Below are 16076 nucleotides of genomic sequence, written 5' to 3' on the forward strand. Positions count from 1 at the left end.
ATAGCAATCAGAAAATTGTTATATGCACTCGATATAGTATCATAGAAATCTCATGTAAAGTCCGTGCACTTGATCCACTGCTTTGTGTGTAAGTATTAACATCGCATCTCAACAGATATTGACTTTAACAGGATCTCGGTAAGGCAAAAAAAAAAAAAAATCCCACCCTTTGCCAAAATATATATATAAAATAGCAACAATAAAAAAAATTTTAAAAAAAAAAAAGCCTAGTGAGAAGGCAGTGCATCCATACAAAACGGTAGATGGGATTTCTCCGCATACTTTATGCTCCTTTTTATTTAAAAGAGACTTGTTTACCCTATTGAGTTGAAGACGACTGTCCAAAATCTTGCCCTTCAACATTAAAAGAAAATTTTGCACCATTTTGTGTACTAAATCCGCGTATCCCCTATGGTAGAGAATTATCATTTTACTTTGAAAACTATTAGTTTTTAAAAGAAGTCACCTTTTACATCTTGAATTACAAATATAATGACATTTCGTCAGCATTGACAAAGTCACGTAAGATGATCGATGTCCATGTCAAATTTTCTGATAAGCCAAATCACCGATAGTATTTAAATGATTAATTTTTCAAATTTATGGCACTTAAGTAAGTTAAAAGAAAAAAAAATGGTACTCAAGCCGGGGTCTTTTACCCTATTATTTAATGGGTTGGCGTGAGCGGGTTGAACTTGGACTTCCGCTCTATGAACAAATATAGTGAGAGAGAGTTTGAGTGAGCTTTTCTTTGGAAATGAAGATGGGGCACTGGCTTCTAACGTTGGCTGTGGCATGGTGGTTGCGACAAGGTGGCGCTCAGAAGGCGCTCTGCTCACCCCGGTGTGGAAAAGTGGAAGTATCTTATCCGTACGGGCTCGAAATCAGTCGTGCGAGATCAAGGGACTTTTTGCTCAATTGCACCTCTCCTGACCAACTATTGTCGGGGAATGTCACGGTACTCAAAATCAAAGTCAACTTCTCGACCATAGAGGTCAGCCTCCCCGAAGAACATAACGATACTCAACTGCGGCTTGCCTTCAGGAAGAGTATTCCGATGCTCGACACCTCGTTCGGGAACTTGACGGCTACTCTGGACTGGAAAATTGCAGAGAACAGGACTTGCGAAGAGGCCAAGTCGAACCAGTCGAGCTATGCCTGTGCAGGCAAAAACAGGAAATGCAAGGACTCCGGGGAAGAACGGGGCTACTACTGCCTATGCGAGGATGGGTACGAGGGGAATCCCTATGATCGCACCCACGGATGTCCAGGTAATTAATATAAGTGACTCCTCATGCGTTGTCGTACTCAAATGAATTGTGTGGATAATTAATTAATTAATCACCATGCAAGAGCCTGCTAGAGAACTACTGTATCTAATATCTATGTACTGATTCCACCTAGTTTACCCATTTGCCGCTTGATTTGCACTACCCTCTCCCTCCCTCTCTCTCTCTCTCTCTCTCTCTCTCTCTCTACCTCCACTCTTCGGCTTGCACCTCACGCCATTGCCACAGCCGTCATCATTCACCCACCACCTTAGGTGAGCCCACCGTGGGCCTTCGCGTGCCGTCCAACCACCATGTCCATGTCCACAGAGAGAGAGCCCTGGCTCTCTCGTTAAAATACCAGTACGCACTCCCTTTCGTCCACTGGCAACAGTACCTCCACTTTGCGCCCCCACCCCCCGCCCGCGGGGGTCTTCATGAGTCTGAATTGTACCTCATCTCGGCAGTAACAAGTCCTTGGTACCATCTCGGCAACGAAGGGAAAGAAATTTGCTTGTTTGAAAGGAGAAGACAACCTTTAATCAAGAGAGATTAGGCAATGGTGCATGGTGGTGGGGTCGTGACCTTAGCTCATCTTAAAATCAATCTCAACAGTGGTAGAGATGGCAATGGATTGAGTGGAAGGTGGGGAAACTAAACTTATTGCAATTATGTTAATTCTGTCATAATTTTTATTTTAGTTAATTCTATCATAATTTGTATTTGTCCATTCAGCTATTTTTAATCCAAAATCGCTAACATGGACAACGGTTATCCTACATAATAGAGCCAATGTTGATGTGGATAATTAATAATAATATTTTAAAAAATTTCCAAATTTTTATTTTTCTTTCTTTTCTTTTTCCTCTTTTACTTTTCTCTCCCTCTTTTTCTTCCTTGCTGACGAGGTCAAAAGAAATAGAAAGAAAAGAAAAATAAACAAATAATTAAAAATTGATTGCATCAGTTGTCGCCACAACATGTAGGATGCGTTTTCCAATCAAAAATAGTTGAATGGATTGAATTGATACAAATGTAAAAGATTTATGACTAAATTAGGCAAAAAAATTATTTATAATTAAATTAGCATAATTACAATATGTTTAGGACTTTTTTTGTAGTTATTCCGTGAAGATGATTGGGGAAAGATAGAGAAAATACGCTTTTCTCACATATTTGATGCGTCTTACTATATGATATTATTTTAATGGGAGGCCTATATAAAGTTGGGGAATCTTGTCTCCATCCAAATCCATCTCCAAAATTGATCCTTGAGTTCATGTGAAACCCACATGATCAATGATCATGATAGACCCATCGAATAAGTTTGGGTTTGGCAAAAATTTCTTGAGGTTGCAACTTTTTGCCTAGTAAATTAAGTCAAGGCCATTGCCATTACCCTGCCAACATCATCGTCAACATTTCTAGCAATTCTACTCCTGTGTTACAGGGATAATTTTACCTTCTCTCTTAAACCTTTGTGCCTCCTCCCCTATATACACATATTCAACATGGTTTGCGTACCATAATGCATCTCAAGGGTTAGATTTGATGATAGATTTGACGAGTCCATCATTAGTGATACATATGCATATTAGTACATCCACCTCACTTGGAGAGTAACAGCTCATATATATAATTTTATGCACGCATTTAACGATCAGACCTTCTCCTTCCTGGGCTCAGTCTTCGTCCCCAATAACCATAGACGACCCCTCGCTTGGCTCTTGCAATGTAGGACCCATGCACTATTGCAATAGCTCGATTTCCACAAGATCTGTATGCTGGAATCTTTCCTAGCTCGTGTGCCCTCAACGGGTCTATATATAGAGTTCAAGGTAGCGTCGATCTCAGTTGATGGCAAGGAACGATGAAATTGTTGTGCTCGGATTCGACTCGGAGAGAGACTCAGAATGGAGAAACAAAAAGATTTGTTGAAAGAGAGTGGGCACATGTCCCAATACTACAACCGAAAGCTAAACGGGACAGCATTGTCTATCTAATAATCCATGCACAGACTTGTCCAATTTGTTTTTGCCATTAAACGAGATAACGGTTCAATTTCTCTTCTGCATGATGTAGACTAATGAGTGCAAGAATCCAAACCAGTGCCCAAATAATGGGAAGTGCAAGAATACGCCCGGGAACTACACTTGCCATTGCCCACTCGGAATGCGGGGTGATGGTAAAGTCACTTGCCAAATTTCTCTTTGGGTCGTACTCGTTCCAGGTAATTTCATCCATATGTGTGTATTCCCCTCATCATTCACTAGATGGCTCATATTTTATCAATTCGTTGTTGATTTTACAGTAGGTTTGACATGTGTTTTTATGGATTATTATACCGTACTTAGTCGGTGGAATCCCCGGCGACATAGACAGTGAGCCATAAGCTGCCACGTGTCCTTATTCAGTCCCAGGCCAAGGCTGATTACATCTATCCTTCGTTTTTCTCGTACCTCCTCTTTCGTCTTTTTAACCTTTTTTTTCTGGCTGACACTTTGAAACCACATTGGTGGGAGGACACCGCATTCCTAAGTGAAAATTCCCATCTCAACCAAACCTGCAAATCTTGGGCCAAAACAAACAACAAGAGCTTCTGATTTCAAGAGGAAAAAAGCCCTAATAATGGTGTAAATTTCAAGAATTTCTTTCTTCTCTGGTGAGTTGCTGAAGTAATAATGGCCCCTAAGCACTAAATGGACACGAAGGCCAAACGCCAGTTGTTGGTGAACTTGCGTATAAGGATGGCCTTCAAGATTGATGAAGCCCGGTGGGGTTATCAGAATTTACGAAACCCAACTCACCTTAACGATCACACCCATGGATTGGACCCGGGCTTTTTATTTTTATTTTCTTGCGAAATCCTTTTACAGTAATTATTATTCAGACTTGCATGTCTTGTTTGAGTTGGGATTTGGGTAAAATTGTCCCCTTTAGGTAATATCCCGTGAATGGTTCACAAGATCTTCAATTGATTATCTATTAAAAGAGATTAAAAGAGAGAAACAGAAGAAAAAAAATAGAGAGAACAAAGTACAGACAAACAGAGCTTTTCAGAATAAACAGGAGTGAAGCAATTGGTCACATTATAGGTTCCACTAACGCTACTCGTGCAATTTGAGATTAGCTTGACAGGGTACGTTATAATAATCCATGGTTAATTGAGAGTTGGCGGTGGATGTATTAGTTTTCCGGGATGTAAAAATACCTTTTCTCATCTATCTTACATATTTTAAGTCATTGAAGTTAAGCATATATAAAATTAAATGTCAAAGTTCGGATAATAAGCTACAAAAAGAAGGAATGGATCCACACCTAACAGCCTGGGGCATCGGGCTTTCTTAGTACAACAGTTGATAGAGGCTAATAAAGCTGTTAGTGTTACCAGGTTTACACTTTTAAGAAAAAATATATTTTTTTATTTCTTTTATGTTACGTTAATGTTTTTAATGAAAATACGGACTAATAACAATAATAATGATAATAGTAATAAAAAACGATCGCTTCTCCTTGCAAGTCTCGCTTTTAAAAAGATGCAAGTTTGGAAAGTCCTTTAGGAAAGCAATCAGGTACAATTGTTTTCTATGTATTTCATCTTCTCATTGTCCCACGTTGACTAACTTGTGAAGATTGGAGCTTTTTTGGCTCTATAAAACCAGCCCATGGCAGTGGCCCCACGCCGAACATGGGGTGGCGGTGTGTAGGGGTGAGCATAGTCTGGGTTGGGCTGGTCCACCCCTTAATCCTAGGATCAACACGCACAATACTGGTCCTCAATTTTTGGGACCGAGGACCGAACCGACCCATTGGGTCGGTCCGATTCCAAAGTCAACTCGAGACCAATCGATAATTTTTTATTTTATTTTTTGTACTCCTTAAAAAAGCGATTGAGAATCGAACTAACCCATTGGGTTCGGTCCGGTATCAAGGTCAACCTAGGACCAACTAATAATTTTTTATTTCATTTTTTGTACTCCTTAAAAAAGCGATTGAAGATCGAACTGACCCAATGAGTTCGGTTCGGTTTCAAAATCAACCTAGGACCAACCAATAATTTTTTATTTCATTTTTTGTACTCCTTAAAAGGGCAACCGAAGACCATACCGACCCAATGGATTCGATGATGAGCGAGGTCAGCTAAGAAAAGCAAGCAGTGAGGGTCAAGTGGAGTGAGTATTGAACGGAATGAGCATCGAATGTCGAGCAGGAAGCAACAAGCCAAGCGAGCATTGAGTGGTAAGGGGCACGAGTGACCCAAGGCGAGTGTCAAGTGGTGAGCGGAGAAGTTGTTTCTTTCAATTTTGGCAAATTGAAGACTAAGAGGACAAATAAAACAAAAGAGAACAAATACTAGAGAATGATACCATGAGGAGCTGTTAATACCTTTTTGTACGCCGTGAGGACTCCTCACAAAAACATTTTCCTCATTGGTAAATTATGAATATTAACACTTAAAAGACATTAAAAATCTAAGATATTAAAGAACAATGTAAAATTACTTGAACTCCTAACTAAAGAGCTGTTTAATATTGTTGACACCGTTTATTTTAAGGTTTTCTCTATATAAAAAATTATAAGTAATATATTAGGTATATATATAGTCAAGGTTGGTCCGAGTTGGACCGACCCAAAACTCTCAGGACAGAGGACCAATCCGCATAGTGTTGTTCCAGGAATTTTAGAACCAAGGACCGACCCAATCTCCCTGGGAACCGAACCAGGACCGACGGGGTTGAGCCGATCCAGGTCGATCCAGGGTTGACCCTAGACCGACGCTCGCCCCTAGCGGTGTGTTAACTTATCAATTCAATATGGGTAAAATTAGTTTTAAGAGAGAGAACTATTATGTAGATAAACAATGGTTATGTTTTATAATTAGTGTGTGGAATAATGATTTGAACTTTAATTTAATGTAATGTGCAATGTGGTTTGTTAGTCTAATGTAAAGTGATGAATTTTAAATTTATTCAATGTGGTTCTTAAATTTTTGGTACATATTTAATTTAGTCATATAACAAATTTAAAGTTCAACGGTCACATTACACATTGGACGAAAATTCAATGACCATTTGTATCATTTACTCTTAGTGTATATGTCCTTCAATCATATTTTTAATTGGCAAATACAAATCTAGGTAGTTTAGGAAAAATTAACAAAAAATTCCTAAATCTATTGTAATTATGTCAATTTAGTTTTAAACATTTTATTTGTTATCAATTAAGTCCTAAAATTTTTGCATTTGTGCCAATTCCATCTATTCAACCAATTTTGATCGAAAATCGTTAACATAGGCTTACCCTTGCTAGATCTAGCAAGGGTAAGCCTCAGTGAGAGTCTTGGACAAGGCCGCCTTCGCGGCCTACCTCGATAGAGGGCTGGACGAGGCATGACCTTCTTGGATCTGGCAAGGTTAAGTATCACCTAGTCGTGGCGGGGGCTCGCCCAAAGTCAATCTTGTCGACCCTGGCCTTTGGTTAGTCACAAGATCGACTAGAAGAAGAAGAAGAAGAAGAAGAAGAAGGGGGAAAAGGGAAGAGAAAGAAAATAAAATAAAAAGAAGATAAAAATTTGAAAAAATATTAAAAATTATTCACATTTGTGTCGGCCGTCACATAGGACTGTTGGCATCTACGTCAACTATTTCTAATCAAAATTGACCGAATGAAGTGTTTTAGGACAATTAGAAAAAAAATGTTTAAAATTGAATTGATACAATTACAATATGTTTAAGATCTTTTTAGTAATTTTTCCTCATTGTTCATGCATAAGTGGTTCAAAGATTTCTCTGAGTTTTCATACCATTTGTAAAGGTAAAGAGCTATAACAATGGGAGGTGAATGCTTCCTTGTTCTTTTTTGTTTTATTACAAACCCTCTTCATTATAGTCAAGGAACGACACCGGGAGAAGTAATAGAACACGCTGGTATTATGTATTTGAAATGAGTTCATTTGATTACTTATTCGGTTTATAATGACGCTCGTCAAATTTTAAATGAGGACTTTAATATGTCTAATCCTTTTGTTATAGAAACAATTTTTCTATCACCGTTAAATTGGTAGTTAAATCGGTAGTTATATTTTGAAAGATTGACCGTTTATCCAAATAATAGTAATAGATGCAGATTATGTCAAAAAATGATTAAATGGGTTGTGGGTTTGAAATTAATTTCTTTGAAGAACTATTTGGACCATATAAGGATTACATGCTTGAGTCATTAATCTAGTTATGTATATTCTTTGGCAGCGATTATTCCAGCCTTCTTCACAGCTGTTTGTGCTTTAGTCCTTTACATGTGGAGGAGGAGAAGCAAAGAGAGGCACTTCAAACGAAATGGAGGAGAGCTCTTGAAACACCACAGAGTTCAAATCTTTACAAAGGCAGAGCTAATAAAAGCAACCAACAACTATGATAGCAGCAATAAGCTTGGTGAGGGCAGTTTCGGTTCCGTCTATAGAGGGAGAGTAGTTGGGGACACTTTGATTGCAGTCAAGAAACCTAAAGATTTGCACAAGTCTGTAATAAAGAGGGATTTCCAGCACGAACTTCAAATTGTGATGCAAATAAACCACAAAAATGTGGTGAAGCTCCATGGTATATGTTTGGAGACAAGAATACCCTTGCTGGTTTATGAATACATTTCAAATGGTACCCTCTTCCAACACATCCATCAGAATGCATCGACCATCTTGAGATTGTGGAAAAACCGGCTCAGAATAGCTACCGAAATTGCTCTTGCACTTGAGTATATGCATTCTTGTGCAGAACCCCCAATCATTCACGGTGACATCAAGTCGGTGAACATACTTCTGGATCACAATTACTCAGCAAAAGTGTCTGATTTTGGAACTTCAGTACTAATATCACCAGAGCATAGTAATATTGTAGCCACTAAAATACAAGGCACATTGGGTTACATCGATCCGGAATATTTAACCACTGGTATAATAACAATTAAGAGTGACGTATATAGCTTTGGAGTTGTCCTTGTGGAGTTGCTCACGAGAAAGAAGCCCACAAGTTTCATTACTAGGTCCGGAGAGTCGATCAATATTATCCATTATTTCATCTCTTCTGTGAAGGATAAAACACTCTCTGATATCATAAACTTCGAGGCTGCCAGTAAAGATGAAATGGAGAGAGTAGGAATGGTTGCTGAGATTGCAGTGAAGTGCTTGGACCAAACCAGTGCGAAGAGGCCTACAATGCAAGATGTGGCTGAGCAACTTGCCAAGATTAACCGAGAGCTCGACAGCTTGACAGTTGAAGAAAACAATGAAGAGACCAAATGCGAAGTGGATGAAGAAAACCTCCCCTACCATTCGACTTCAATTATTTGCGAGACGATCCAACATGGGACCTCAAGCTCTCTTTTCTGATCAGCGAATGGAATCGGCAGGTTCCAACATCTGATCCATATTACCATAGCAACATGTCTATTAACTGTCCATAGGGACTTCTAGGGTATTGTGCATTCAGAATATAAATTTTGTTTGGCATTTGCTTTGGACTTATAATTGTGCAAGCATCCGTGTAAGTTTTAAGTGTCACAATCTATATATAGCAGACTTTACGGAAGGCTGGCATATGGCCATTTTGACATTATCATAAATCTCTCTTTTCCTTTTATCTTTTCTTCTGTCTTTTTTTTCGTTACATATAATAATAGGTCAGGAAAAAAAAAATGTACTCACTCCTTTTTATCTTAGTTTTCCTTAATATAATCCCAGTTCACTTTTGTCGCAAGTAAAATTCTCCCTTCACTTCCGGTCTTTGCCTTTCCCTCGTTATATTGCACTTAACCCTATAATATCCATTACTGTTGGCCATAAAGACAATAATAGGGCCAGAAAAACTATCTAATTTCACTATTGCTTCCTTTTTTTTTTTATAAATCTGATCTTAATTTGAAAAAACAAATCCCAATTTAATTTACTTTCTCTTTATTTGTAGTAATTTGGATGTTAAATGGGGAGCGAGAGCGGGAAGGACAAACCGGAACTCAAAAAATACCATATCTTCCAACCATGATGTGATTACTCATACATATGATAAAGGCATCCCAGATGTGCTTCAGCTAGATGCTTTTTGCTACTAGGTTTTCTTGTAGTTTACCTTCGAGTAATGCATCTTTGCTTTATCTCTATGACTTCCTTACACACCACAGTATTATTTTGAAGCTGAATCACAATAATGGCCTTGATGAATGATGGAAACGCCTTCCACATGTGGTCTTCCCATACTCCTCGCGTTTCCTAAGTACTTAGACTTGTCACGTGCACGCACGGATAAAATCTGAGTGATGATCACTACCACCGCCACGCCAGTGCCACATGCCACATGTAATGCTAGAATGGCAATTATCTGCAACTTAATGCATGTTAGCAATAATTTTTCTCAATTAATGGACCAAAACATGTAAAGAAACATGTACTTTAAGTACTCAATTGAATAAAAAAAAAATTACAGACTTAATTGAAGATTGTGCAAAAGTTGTGATTCAATAGTCAATTTATCCAGCCAAGATTAGTAAGAGAGTAGAACACGTACAGGGGACTCTGGTAGCTCTATATCATCTGTGGGCACACAAAACAACATATTTTATGATGAAAATTATTGTTACCATATGCGTTGCCATTTATAACTCTTACAGGAAGTCAACTGTTCTCCATATTAAGTCCTTGATGTCAAAATCAGCATACCCAAGCACAATCACAAATGTACTTTTGGATGCTAATCTCATTGAACCAAATAATGCCATATATTGTTATAAAATTTTGGATTAATACCACGAAAAATCACAAACTAATACACATGTGACAAATTTATCCAAGACCCTAAACTAGTACATTTTTAACAAATTTACCTCAAACTAGTATACATATGACAAATTTATTATTTGTTAGTTTCAGTTAAATTTTATTGATAGTGACCAATAACAATTGATTGATATATCAGTTTAAGATTTTACTTCTCATTTGTCACAATTATATCAGTTTTGTGATTTTTTTTTTTTTGCGACGTTACTCCAATTTAATAGAGAACATATTTATCATAAATGTACTAGTTTGAGATTTTTAACGGTCAAAAAATTAATTTGTGATAAATTTATTACAAGTATATAGTTTTGAGTTTTTTTTTTTTCTGTCATTTGGGATAAATTTGTCATGATGTACTTATTTTAGGTTTTTGTGGTATTAACCCTAAAAATTTTAGACTATTGCTAGATTATTTTTGATGATTCTAATACATCTTAATCTCACTATAAATGCGGTTATGTACATAAAAAAAAATCACCAAGTAAATTTATTTTAATCCAATTATTTATTAACTTAAAATTTTATTAATAAGAAGTTTCACAAAAACAAAATTTTGTTCCCCGTAGCACCAGAATAACTTTGAACCGACTAGGCAGGCAATTTTTGACACGATGTGTTCTTGTCAAGCTTAAATGGGTTCATGTCATAAATGGATCAACCGATCTATACACAATTATCGTGGATGATACTTAGGACTCAAATTGAACCTTCACAACCCTAATGAATGATTTTTACAGCTCAAATTGAATACCGATGATGAGCGAACTTATGGTAATCCTCGTAAAGAATACCTGCACTAGTCCTCACTCCCGTCCTGTTATCCATAAAATGAAATCAAGCAAATAAACTTTTCCTAGGAACAAATTTTTCTTTTGATACAGTATGCATGTTATATAAGGTTCAAATTAATTTAAGATACTATGCCAATGTATACAATGTGTAAGACATAAATAATTCATATGTGGAAGCCAAGATCGTTTATAGACAAACCTCCGGCCATTGTTTGCATTCACGTTCGTCGAATGTCCTGAAAAATCAAGAAAGTAATAAGCGCACTCTACTAACCAAATTTCCTCACATACTGATGGTGTATTCTAAATGTGAGGATTTTGTGTTAGACTTTGTGATCACCCGTCAGAAATGAACTTACGTTCCTATTTATACATCGTCTCCCATCAAGACAGGTGGTTGTCACGAAAGGATACGAAGCGTGGAAAACTTTATGTCGAACAGTCGCAACCTTTAAGAGAAAATGCGGGTCTAAAATGTGGGATCACTAAAAAATAAATAACATTCTCCTAATTGATCCCATCATTTTCATCATACGAATTATCCAACTAATTCCACAAAAACTTTATGCTTAAAGAAAAGAAAATAAAACACATGAATCATGGCGACATGTCCTCTAAGAGTGAGTAATATCTTCCATGTATCACAATGCATCTTATTTCTTTAATGTCAGCCTATATGTGACAACATATCTTAATGAATAAACCTCATGTTTATTCCAGAACCAAGGATAAATGTTATTCTCATAAATAACAAAATCTGTACACAAAAATTGAGAATCAACATTACCACTGAATAAGAGTTTCATACAACAAAATCGTTCATATGTCGACAAATCACATGATGGGACCTATTCCCATACTAGTTACATGATCCTTATACTTCATTGGTGGCATGCCTTTAGTTAAAGGATCGGCTATCATCAATTCAGTGCTAACGTGTTCAATGACCACTTTATTCTCCTTAACACGTTCCCTTATGGCTAAATACTTAATGTCGATATGCTTACTTCGACTGCCACTTTTGGCATTTTTAGCCATAAAAACTGCAGCTAAATTGTCACAATATATTCTTAACGGCCTAGAAATAGAATCAACAATTCTAAGCCCAGCAATAAAACTCTTCAACCATACACCATGCGAGGTAGCCTCAAAACAAGAAACGAACTCAGCCTCCATAGTGGAAGTAGCAATCACGGTCTGCTTGGCACTTCTCCATGACACGGCTCCGCCAGCTAACATGAAAATGTATCCAGATGTTGATTTTCGTGAATCAACGCAACCCGCGAAGTCCGCATCCGAATAACCGATCACTTCCAAGTTGTCAGTCCATCTATACATAAGCATATAGTCTTTGGTACCTTGAAGATATCTCAACACTTTCTTGGCAGCTCTCCAATGGTCTAAACCTGGTTTACTCTGATATCTTCCAAACATTCCCACAGCAAAAGAGATGTCAAGTTGAGTGCAAACCTAAGCATACATCAAGCTTCCAACAGCAGAAGCATATGGAATGTTGTACATTTGTTCCCTTTCTAGATCATTCTTCGGGCATTGGTTCAAATTGAACCTGTCACCCTTCACAATGGGTGCTATACTTGGTGAACAATCTTTCATCCGAAATCTCTCTAAGACCTTATTGATATAGGTTTCTTGAGATAGTCCTAAAATTCCTCGAGGTCTATCTCTATGGATCTTAATGCCAATGACATAAGATGCCTCACCCATATCCTTCATGTCAAAACTCTTAGAGAGAAATTATTTCACCTCATGTAGCAACCCCTTATCATTGGTTGCAAGTAGTATATCATCTACATACAGCACAAGGAAACAAATTTTGCTCCCACGGACCTTCTTGTATATACATTGATCCATGACATTCTCTATAAAACCAAATGAAGAGATGACATCATGAAACCTTAAGTACCATTGGCGGGATGCTTGTTTCAAGCCATATATAGATTTCTTAAGCTTGCACACCAAATGCTCACCTTTACTAGAGGAGAATCCTTCAAAGTTGTTTCATGTAAACCTCCTCCTCTAGTTCTCCATTGAGGAACACCGTTTTCACATCCATCTGATATAATTCCATATCAAAATGGGCAACCAAGGCCAAAACAATACGAAGAGAATCTTTCTTAGATACAGGAGAAAAAGTCTCCGTGTAATCGATTCCTTCCTTTTGAGTGAATCCTTTGGCAACAAGTCTAACTTTATATCTTTCAATATTACCCAATGAATCTTTCTTAATTTTGAAGACCCATTTACAACCAATAGCCTTCACACCATTAGGTAACTCAACCAAATCCCAGACTTTGTTAGATGCCATAGAACTCATCTCTTCCTTCATGGCATTGTACCACAAATTGGATTTATCACTATCCATGGCTGGTGAAAACGTTTCGGGATCATTCTCAGCTCCAATATTGTAGTCAGACTCTTGTAAATACACAATATAATCACTAGGAATAGCCGATTTCTTTATTCTAGAAGATCTTCTCAATGTTACATCAACATTCTCTTGAGGAGCGTGTTGCTCAACCGGTTGTTCAACAAGTTTACGTAATTGCTGAACAACTGGATCTACTATATCAATATCAGCAGGTTGTGGAACTTCAACGATTGGTTGTTCAATAACCGGTTGAACTGAAGGGGCATTATGAGCAACAACCAATCTTAAACTTGAGGTGGAAGATTGAGTATCTGTATGATCTTTCTTAGGATCAAGGTCCTTCGATCGATCGCTCCCACTAATCAAGTCATTTTCAAGAAATTTAGCGTTTCTTAATTCCACAATCCTAGTGGTGTGAGATGGACAATAAAACCCGTATCCCTTAGACCTTTCGGCATATCCAATGAAATACCCACTTATGGTCCTTGGGTCCAACTTCTTTTCTTGTGGATTATAAACTCTCACTTCAGATGGGCATCCCCAAACGCGCACATGATGTAAACTCGGTTTCCAACCCTTAAATAACTCAAAAGGTGTCTTTAGGACAGCCTTGGTCGGAACTCGGTTTAATATGTACACTGCCATCTTAAGTGCTTCAGTCCATAAGAATTTAGGAAGTTTGGAGCTGCTAAGCATACTACGCACCATATCTAATAAGGTCCGATTTCTTCTTTCCGCTACGCCATTTTGGTCCGGAGAACCAGGCATAGTATATTGGGCAACTATCCCATGCTCTTGAAGAAATCTTGCAAATGGACCAAGTGCTTGTCCATCTTCAAAGTGTATCTACCATAGAATTCTCCACCTCTATCCGATCTCACGATCTTAATTTGCTTATTGCATTATTTCTCTACTTCTCCTTTAAATACCTTAAAGGCATCTAATGCTTCATATTTATTATGAATCAAGTAGAGATACATATAACGTGAGTAATCATCTATGAAGGAGATGAAGTATTTCTGACCACATGAGTCCATATCCGGACTACAAATATCCGTGTGTATGATTTCTAATATTTCGTACTCCTCTTGGCACCTTTCTTTGTTTTGTTAGTCTTTTCCCTTTATGCAGTCCACACAAGTATCACACCGCAAAATCTAAAGTACCGAGTACTCCATCATTTACTAATCGCTTAATTCTTTCTATGGAGATATGTCCCAATCTCCGGTGCCACAACATAGAAGAATGTTCTTTCACAACACATCGTTTATACCAGCTTTATCATGAACATGCATCGCATCATAATAGGCATTGTCTTGTAAATTAATTCGAAAAAGACCATCGACAAAGTACCACTCCCGACAATTTCAAATTTAAATGATAAATGTAAGTTTGAATCTGAAAAATTAAAAGAGTATCCCAAAGGTACAAGTCTTGAAACTGAAATTAAGTTTCTAGAAAACTAGGAACATAAAAGGTCTTTCCAAATTTAAAACAAAACCACTATTGAGAACTAGTCTATATGTCCCAATAGCTTCCACATGTGAACGCATCTTGTTTCCTGAATAGATGCTTTGTTCACTTCCCACTGGCTTCCTGTGGTTTTGAAAACCCTGCAAGGAATTCGAAATATGGATTGTAGATCCAGAATCAATCCACCAAGTGTTGTGACTTACATCAATCATATTAGATTCATAACAAACACAAGAGATTGGATTACCTTTCTTCTCGAGCCAAGCCTTAAATTTGACACAATCCTTCCTTATATGCCCCTTCTGTCTACAGAAGAAACACTTGGATTCTTTCTTAATGTCAGCTTAGGGAGGTATTTTACCTTTTCCCTTATACTTGACATAGTCCTTATTCTTTCCTTGTGTTGCCAAATGAGCACTTTCTCCCGATTCCATAATCAGTCTTTCTTCCTCTTGTACACACATGGTCATGAGTTCATTAATTGATCATTTATTCTTATGTGTGTTATAAGAGATCTTGAAAGGTGCATACTGTTGTGGGAGAGTCTTCAGAATATAATACACAAGGAAGGATTCAGATATCTCAACCTCAAGGTTCTTAAGCTAAGCTGCAATATTCCTCATTTGCATGATGTGCTCACGCACACATCTAACACTAGTGAGCTTCAATGATGAAAACTTCATAATCGTAGTCATGGCATGCGCCTTCCGAACTTTCAAACTGCGCATCTATAGCTTCCAATAAAGCCTTAGCATTGTTATGCTGAGAAACTGAACCATGAATACTAGGAGATATCTTAGCTCTTATAAACATGGCACAAACGCGGTTAGACCGCTCCCATTGGTTATAAAGAGCTATCTCAGCTGGAGCGCTCGAATCAGTAGGAGCAAGTGGTTCGTCTTTCCTTATAGCATAGTCAATGTCCATCCACCCTAATTGAAGAAGAACTAACTCCTTCCAAACTTTATAGTTCTCACCATTCAATATAGGAACATCAAACTTAAATTCGAGAAATTCATAGGTTGCGAAACCGCATATCAAATAATCATGCTTATGTCACAAAATTTGAGGCAAATATAAATAAATCATGTTTTACCAATGTAAACATGTCACAATATGAATCACATAACATAAAAACTACCTATGGGCTAAGTTTTAATTTAAATAGATTCATAATTACTTCATGAAGAAACTACCATATTATATGCATTTTCTTAATCCCTGTGGGTAAATTAAAAAAATAATATGATATTTCATCCTAATTAATCATATTAATATAATGAAATTCCCCGTGGGATAAAATTCATCATATTAATATAATTAATTACAATCAA

General features: G+C 37.4%; 1 protein-coding gene across 1 annotated transcript; it reads left to right on the top strand.

The window, feature by feature from the left end:
* The first annotated feature begins 763 nt into the window (after positions 1-763).
* Positions 764-8897, top strand: LOC104431342 (wall-associated receptor kinase 3-like). Its single transcript, XM_039306818.1, has 2 exons — positions 764-1271; positions 7517-8897. The coding sequence occupies exons 1-2, from the start codon at positions 764-766 to the stop codon at positions 8647-8649; spliced, it is 1641 nt and encodes a 546-aa protein (XP_039162752.1). The 3' UTR covers positions 8650-8897.
* Positions 8898-16076: the final 7179 nt, after the last annotated feature.

This window comes from Eucalyptus grandis, chromosome 2 (assembly GCF_016545825.1).
Source record: "Eucalyptus grandis isolate ANBG69807.140 chromosome 2, ASM1654582v1, whole genome shotgun sequence".
NCBI lineage: Eukaryota > Viridiplantae > Streptophyta > Magnoliopsida > Myrtales > Myrtaceae > Eucalyptus > Eucalyptus grandis.